At 47.4% G+C, this 8,336-nt stretch overlaps 1 protein-coding gene across 1 annotated transcript in view; it reads right to left on the minus strand.

The window, feature by feature from the left end:
- Positions 1-121: 121 nt before the first annotated feature.
- The window catches only part of LOC306751637 (uncharacterized protein), a gene marked incomplete at its 5' end in the record, with an annotated part of 13,573 nt that continues 5,358 nt past the window's right edge, over positions 122-8,336 (minus strand). The window contains 12 exons of the mRNA XM_079235251.1: positions 122-834; positions 1,377-1,644; positions 2,263-2,512; positions 2,599-2,686; positions 2,771-2,834; positions 2,926-3,058; positions 3,152-3,203; positions 4,714-7,097; positions 7,182-7,295; positions 7,400-7,436; positions 7,864-7,959; positions 8,161-8,336. The exon at positions 8,161-8,336 is cut by the window's right edge and continues 221 nt beyond it. Of these exons, the coding sequence (XP_079091377.1) occupies positions 739-834; positions 1,377-1,644; positions 2,263-2,512; positions 2,599-2,686; positions 2,771-2,834; positions 2,926-3,058; positions 3,152-3,203; positions 4,714-7,097; positions 7,182-7,295; positions 7,400-7,436; positions 7,864-7,959; positions 8,161-8,336 (3,758 nt within the window). The 3' untranslated portion in view covers positions 122-738. The remainder of the gene's footprint in view (positions 835-1,376; positions 1,645-2,262; positions 2,513-2,598; positions 2,687-2,770; positions 2,835-2,925; positions 3,059-3,151; positions 3,204-4,713; positions 7,098-7,181; positions 7,296-7,399; positions 7,437-7,863; positions 7,960-8,160) is intronic.

Consider the following 8,336-nt stretch of genomic DNA (forward strand, 5'->3'; position numbering starts at 1 on the left):
TGAATACGGAATAAAAACAAGCAAAGTGTTGATGAAAGACAAGTCCAGCGCTGGTGGAAGAACACATTTTATTCTGATTTCACAGACTTCCATGTGTTAATCTTCATAAACTAAAGGAGAAGAGAACAAGTTGTTTTTTTGTTTCAAGTATCAAACATAATATGAAAGCTGTGAATCTGTACAGGACCTCTGAACACTGAGCTGAACAACTTATATACAGACAACACGTCTCCATGGAAGCTGACCTCTTCCTGAAATAAACTTCCTCTGCTCTGTATGGGATGCATGTAGATGTAATCATTCAATATTATTAAATTAAATAAAAGCTAATCTAAAGAAAACGTCGTCTCAGATTAGAATGAATGATCACAAATAAGCACAAATATACCTATGGTATGTTTTCCTGAGACTGGTGTTGCCGTCTGAATACGGAGCAGATATGGAAAAATAAAAAGATACAAAAACCCATTTGCTATTGTACAATATTTACATTTTCACAGCTATAATCTGAGGATTGGAACATAATGAATAATCTGGGAAATGCTGCCACCTCCTGGTATCAAGTGCTTCACGAGTGTTTGGGTTATTAATGTGTGTTTTTAAATTGAAACTACAGTACATGCATCTTCACTTAATTACAACTGAGAGAACTGACAACCAAAGCAAAAACAGTCTTTTGGTCATAAACTAACCTCCAGACAGACATAACTTAATTTAAAAACCGCCTCTCTGCAGCCGTCATCCCTCCACGTCTGTGAAGATGTCACTGAGGAAGTACTGAGACACGCTGGTGGGCTCCTCCTCGCTGGAGTCGCTCTTCTGGGAGGCAGAAACCTGAGGAGAACAAAGAAGAAGAACAAAGAATCAGCTGCGATCGACGAAGGGTTCATACACATTCTGACCAATGGGATTCCAGGACTTTTAACCAAATCTCCAGGACTTTTAATCACATTTCCAGGACTTTTAATCACATTTCCAGGACATTTCCATGACTTTTAACCAAATGTCCATGACAAACATTTAGTGAAATCTGGGTGTAAACAGTAAAAAGTGAGTAAATGTAGTATTTAAACTAACAATGAGAACACAAAGCATACAGTAAACCTTAAATGACTCAAATGAATGAGACAATAGTTTGATTAAATGAATAAACATTTATATAGATGCCTGTATGTATGCCTGCTGATATTCTGAGTCTTTCTTTTAAAAGCATATTCATTATTTCAAACTCAGCGTAAATGAACGACATGAACACATGAATATAACACCTTTACATGACTTTTACTAAACTTTTGGGGATTTATTTTTTCAAGGACTTTTCCAGGCCTGGAAACAACCATTTCCAGGTTTTCCGTGGCCGTAGGAGCCCTGCTCACCTCAGCCGGACACAGAGAAGTGTTGGGAGTGTTGGGAGTGTGTGTTGGTGGCGAGGAGGCGGCAGAGTGGCGTTCCCGCGTTGCACGGTGTGTGGGAGCGGCGGCGGCGCGCGGCGGCGAGGCTGCGGTCGCCGCGGTCGCTCGTTTTCCAGCTGCACGTGGAGCTCTGGCCTTCCGGCCCTCGGGCGCCGCTTTGCCGGGCGGAGCGTCGCCTGCAGGGGCCGCGTCGCTCGTCTCCGAAGTTACGGGAATTAAGTCTTTGGGTTTTCTAGTCAGGGAATTGGATAAAGAATTAATAAAATGAATTAACGTTGAACAGAGTTCTCGCATTGTAAACAATGGTATAAATCCAAAAAACAAACATGTTAGGTATCAAATTAAACATAACAATCAGGGCTACAATAATATATAATCCCCATGTACAACCTCTAAACACAACTCAAACCTTACATGGGTTTAGGGTGAGGGCTTAAAGGGCTAATCCGTAACCGAGAATAAAGATCTGACCACCTGTTGGCATCAGTTACAGGTATGGTGAGGTTTGCAGATACATGGAACAGAGTGCTTCTGCTCACCTCTACCTTTCCAAGCTGGTCAGAGAAAATACATAAAAAAACAAATAAAAAGGCTCGTCCCTTAAAGGAGGACAGCAGACTCCTGGTCCAGGTCAGGTGAGCCGTGTACTTCATGCTCAGCTAAAGGAAAATGAATAGAACATTAAAATCATTTTCCATGACTTTTCACTGACTGGGAACGTGTTCAATCGTTTCCCAGGTTTTCCAGGGTGCGTGGGAAACCCGTTTAGTTACACTTGATAGACACCAACAGGAAAACTGGGGGAACTCTTCACATGTCACCGGTTCTCCGGTTCTCCGGTTCTCCTCACCTGGTCTGGCTTCTGGTCGCCCTCGTCCGGGTAGTGCGTGCTCCTGCGCCGCCATCCTCCTGTTCCACGTCACCACTTCCTCCGTGTGGCTTCCTCTGTCTTCCTCTGGCTCCCGGCTGCAGAGAAGGCCCCGGCAGCTCCGAGGGCTCGGCGGCGTTTGCTTGGGTGGGGATGGACCCCGCTTCCTTGGCAGCGAGGGTCTCGCTGGCCTGCTTCCTCTTCGTAGTCTTGGGCTTCACCGGCTCTTTGACTGGTCACAAGAGAAACGGGTGCATGATGAAAAAGACTCGATCAGCTGAGCTGAGCGCGTTGGAGGAGTCTTCATGTACGACGTACCTCTGCTTCTCGTTTGTTTAGGGGGAATTTCAGTCTCATCTTTACTCTCTGGCTCCACAGGATTCTCCACCATCCAACCCGGGTGTGTCTGAGGAAAAACAAAAACGTAGACGTGAACACAGACATCTCGTCAGGCTGGAGCTACGCCTGGTTCCTCACGACCTTCACTTACCGGACAGGAAGCCGTCTCCTCCGCGGACGCCGGCACACGAGGAAGAGGCGCTTCTCCAGGAACGCTGATGAGGAGCGAGGAAAGTCGTAGAATCAGACGGATTCACACATGCGTGAACGGGACGACCCCTCTGATGGATAAAGGCAGGCGCTCACCTCTGTTGCTCGTCGGTTACAGGAAGTTCGGGCGCACGGCCCACCGGCTCCATTGGTGAGCCGACGGGGATCTCAGTCAGAGAGAGGATGAAGAACGGTTCCTCCGGATCTGACGCCTCCGGCTGCGACAGCACTGAGCCGGGAAGGGAGAGAAGTGTTACCTAAAAACCACGGGGCACTTCCTGTCAACAGCCCAGAGGACAAAAGCAACGGGAAGCCGACTCACCGTCTGGAGATATCGGGAGACTTTGGGACGTTGCATTGGACGTCGACGCATCCTGGAAATGAGATGTTTTAGGATTAATCCTTAAACAAGATCTTCTTGACTATTATATCCAGTTGTTGCTCACGAGATACACTCCTGCCCAAACTGAATCATATCTTACCCGAGGACAAGTGTCAGGAACTAGAGAGGACCCGGCATCTTTTGGAGAGCAGATTTGGTTTCTAGATTGTACAACAGCGCCCTCTGTTGGGTCTGGGATGTCAGGCCGGAGTTCGGCATCCACACCTTCTGAGCAAGCGGCAACATCTGAGGAAAAGACCCATTAGTGGTGAACTCAGGCTCTGCCGGGTCATGGAAGGCAGTGATTCTGAGGTACGGGAACTTTCATTTAAAAATAATAAGAATAAAGTTGTCAAACCTGTTTCTGCCTGCTTTGCATTCTGAACTTGTCGGGGTTGTGGAGGTCGGCTGCTGGGAACCAGTCGGGGTTTGGGCTTAGCGAGCCGGCTTCTACGAGCCTGTGGAGCTTTTCTTGAGGGAGGGTCGGTTGCTTCTGACGGATGACCATCGCTGCTTTAAGTGGGAAAAACACACCGTTACAAGAGGAGCTAATAACTCCATAACAGTTCATTTAAAACACTGGACTGTAAAGGAGACATGACCCCAGTATTTACATTGTATCGTTTCAGGGTGTCACGGTTTACATTGTATCGTTTCAGGGTGTCACGGTTTACATTGTATCGTTTCAGGACGGTTTACATTGTATCGTTTCAGGGTGTCACGGTTTACATTGTATCGTTTCAGGGTGTCACGGTTTACATTGTATCGTTTCAGGGTGTTACGGTTTACATTGTATCGTTTCAGGGTGTCACGGTTTACATTGTATCGTTTCAGGGTGTTACGGTTTACATTGTATCGTTTCAGGGTGTTACGGTTTACATTGTATCGTTTCAGGGTGTTACGGTTTACATTGTATCGTTTCAGGGTGTCACGGTTTACATTGTATCGTTTCAGGGTGTCACGGTTTACATTGTATCGTTTCAGGGTGTTACGGTTTACATTGTATCGTTTCAGGGTGTCACGGTTTACATTGTATCGTTTCAGGGTGTCACGGTTTACATTGTATCGTTTCAGGGTGTTACGGTTTACATTGTATCGTTTCAGGACGTTTTACATTGTATCGTTTCAGGACGGTACGGTTTACATTGTATCGTTTCAGGACGGTACGGTTTACATTGTATCGTTTCAGGACGGTACGGTTTACATTGTATCGTTTCAGGACGTTACGGTTTACATTGTATCGTTTCAGGACGGTTTACATTGTATCGTTTCAGGACGGTATGGTTTACATTGTATCGTTTCAGGACGGTTTACATTGTATCGTTTCAGGGTGTCACGGTTTACATTGTATCGTTTCAGGACGGTTTACATTGTATCGTTTCAGGACGGTATGGTTTACATTGTATCGTTTCAGGACGGTATGGTTTACATTGTATCGTTTCAGGACGGTTTACATTGTATCGTTTCAGGACGGTTTACATTGTATCGTTTCAGGACACTACGTTAACGCCGTACCTCGGGGCAGCTGTTTGACCCGCGTCAGAACATTGTTGGACAGCATCTGGACTCAGCGCCTCACACTCATCCTCTGCAGTGCTTTCTTTTGAACCGGCTGTGGACCGTGTACTGGTAGGGAGAATCGATTCTGAGGACTGGACATCCGACGCTGCCACCGGATCGTCTGCCGGTCGGGTATTTGACTCTGTAGCTCCAGCGGGTCCGGCCTCCACGTCATCATTATTCACTGTTTTGTCCCCTAGAGACTCCCCATCTCCGTCTGGGTTTGGACCGCTCATATTTTCAAGAACTAAGTCTGTATACTGAGACCAATTCTCAGCACCCCAATACATTGCTATGGTGAGGCTGCAGGGGGAGGAGCCCTCAGATTGGCTCGCCTCCGACACTGTAGAGACCGGCTTCATCGGGCTGAACAGTTCTGTACGCGGTGAACCGAGTGTTGATGTCAAGTCAGTCCCTGTGAGGTCCTGTTCTGGCTGTGGTTCTGAGCTTAAAGAGGTGTCCACGTGGCCCGGTTCTGGGGGTTTACTGATGTCCTTTGCCTGCAGCTTGGTGAGTGTAGTTCTAGGGGACGACCCTACATTGGGTTTGACCTTGGCAAAGCGTTGCCTTCTCTGAGGGACATTTTGTTCCGAGCCGTTTGAGTCGAGTCCAACGTCTGTCTTTGGCTCCTCACACGGAGAAGATTCCTCTGTGGCTTCATGCGTGGAGCATAATTTCCCGGATGGTTCCGACACCGAAGCATCGGCAGTACTTTTAATTTGGCTCCCCGGCTTTTCAGTCGGCCGTGCTTCTGCCACAGCTCTTGTGTCATCGGTGGATTCGGACCCTGAAGCCTGGCTGGAGGGCGTCTCCGCATGCTGCAGAGGAGCGACCGAGTCCTTTGCGATCGAAGGTTTAGACCTCGCGGTTCTCGACGTCTGTGGTAAGTTGGGTTTGGGTTGGACTTTTTGCAATCGACGTCTGGGAGACTGGAAAGTAGACGCCACGTCTTTCTCCTCTTTCTGACTGACGGGTCGCTGCTCTGCATGTGTGACAGGATGGTCGCCGCTCTCTTTTGACCCTCGTCCAAGGGATTCTGTGACTACTGAGTCAGAGGTCAACTGTGGATCATTACAGCTACTCTCAGCTGCCCCAAAATGAGACGTCCGTTTCTCATCTAAGGACTCCAATGTGAGCACCGGTTCCCTCCTGGGTGAAAACTGGGCTTCAGGAATATTCTGCTTTTCTGAGACACTCTGATGTGATGTTGCTGAGTCAGATTCTACCCGACCAACGACTCCAACATCGGTCTTTTCCTCCTCAGTCGTAGACAGATCTTCTGTGGGCGTGACAGTCGTCCCCAAATTCACCAGTGGTATCAAATCAGAAGCGGGATCAGGACAACAACTTGTTTTTTTCGGGGATTTGGGGCAAGTGGGCTCTGCTTCAACCTCTGCTATTGTTTTTTCATGGATTTTGCTGTTTGGGGGAGTTGGGTGTGAGTCTTTCTCCGCGGTGTCTTTTGTGGTTTGAGGTTTTTTCCTTGATGCCTGTGCCAAGTTGAGTTTGGGTTTGATCTTCTGGAATCGACTCTTCCTGATCGGCTGAGTAGACTCCACTTCCCTCTCTTCTTTCTGAGTGACAGGTAACTCCTCTACAGGTGCAACGCATGCAGCAAGATGGTCGCCGCTCTCTTGGGCCGAGTGTATGTTTGACCCTTGTGGTTCTGTTGCTGCTGCGTCAGATGTCACCCGATTATGACAGCTCCTCTCAGCTGTCAGTACTTCCTCTGTCGACCCGGATGTTGACCTCGAGTCCCCGGCGCCCAGTTCCACGCGCTGGTTTTCTGATGCATTGGATTGTTCTTCACCAGCAGAGCTCTTCTGACTGCCAGATGGCTCTTCTGCACGCTTCACTCCAATAGAAGAAATGTCATCTTTTAGCACGTTTTTACCGCAGTCTGCCATCTTAGGGCTTTCCTCTGTTGTTTGAGCGAGGTCAGGAGCAACGCTGTGGCTCTTCTCGGCTCTGCTCCCGGTCGATGTCCCTGGTGGGAGCTTCGGCTGAGCGGTCCTCGAGGCCGGGCCGAGGTTCGGCTTCGGCTTCACCTTGGATGAGCGTCCTATCCTGGTCTGTGGAGAATTCGTCTTTGAGCTCTGTGGACTTTGCAGTAGAGGGGCAGGGTCCCTCTCAATGGATTCAATAACGGAGATGTCACCATTGTCTGTTGTGCCGTTTAGTGGCTCCACAACGGGAACAGCTTCTGATGTTTCTTTAGCTCCATCGTCAGAAGGTGCGGCACCGGTTTCCTCAAGTAAAGCCGGCTTCACCGCGATCTCTTCTTCCAGGTGTTGGCTGGTTTCATTCACGTCGGCTGGTGTCGTCCCTGCAATTAAACATAATGGACCATTTTTAAGTCACTGTAGTTTAATCGAAAAGGAATGCAACACTTTTGGCCTCCGTCTCTCACCCGTTGTGTGATCCGGTACGGCTTCTTGATCCTCTGCTGACGGAGGGAGGTGAGCCATGTTGCCGATGGTCAGCAGGGTTTGAGCAGCCTCATTGTAGCTCTCGTTCTCAGATACTAAAACAAAAGGGACCACAACAAATATATTATGAGACTTTGAGACCATATAGATATATATTTATATGGCACTGGGAGCTATTCAGAATATCTCTTCAACCTACCTTCTGTGGGGTCTGAAGAAAGGAAGTCTATGACATCCTTTAAGGGAAACAAATATATTATAAGTCACATCAAAAACTTCACCAACAAGCCAGACTAGTTGTAAAACGTTGATGGAAAACTTTCATTTCAGAAACCCCAGTAACACTTATTTTTAATGTTCTGTCTTTTGTCAGTTGCATGCAAACAGACACAACATTGTTTTAACTTTTTGTCATTTAAAAGTGTGCAAAAACTAAGTCACAATACTAGTGTGTGATCCAACCGCAAAACAAATGCATGCACTAAAACTTAAAGGGAGACATTTGAAGAAATCTATCGGGCACTTTTGCAGATAAAAACGTATGGATAGATCACAGAGGTTTTAGACTATATATAACATTATAATCATATTACATTGAATCAGTGTAACCGGGGTTAATGAGTTAAGTTCCCTTGTGCTGCATTTAAGGCATTTTACACTTACAACAAGCAGGTCCAACTGATGTTCACAGGGCTCAGCTGTGCCCGTCTCATTTTGGGAGAAGCCCAACACATCAGGGATATGGGCCAAGATATCAAGCTACGTATGGGAGGGGGAGTCAGAGGGGAGGGTTTGAATTATGGGATGGAAAACCATGCACAAAGAAAAACTAATGCAAAAAAAAAATAATAATAAAAAATGCAGGTTATAAAGAATTATAAAAAAACGATGTAAAATAATAATTTTAAATGAATGGATGGTGTGCGTCTGTGAGACAGGATGGGAAACAGTTCCACGTACCTCCTCCATGGTCTCTTCCACCTCTGGGATCACGGGTCTCGGGGAGCGCAGGCTGGCGGGCACAAAGACGGGGGCGGCGCTGTCCCTACCGGAGCCGCATGCACGACGCTCTTCCTCCTCCTCGTCTTCCTCTCGCTGCTTCTCATCCTCCTCGTCGCTGTATTCTGACTGAGAAG

Source organism: Taurulus bubalis (assembly GCF_910589615.1).
Source record: "Taurulus bubalis genome assembly, chromosome: 19".
Classification (NCBI taxonomy): Eukaryota; Metazoa; Chordata; class Actinopteri; order Perciformes; family Cottidae; genus Taurulus; species Taurulus bubalis.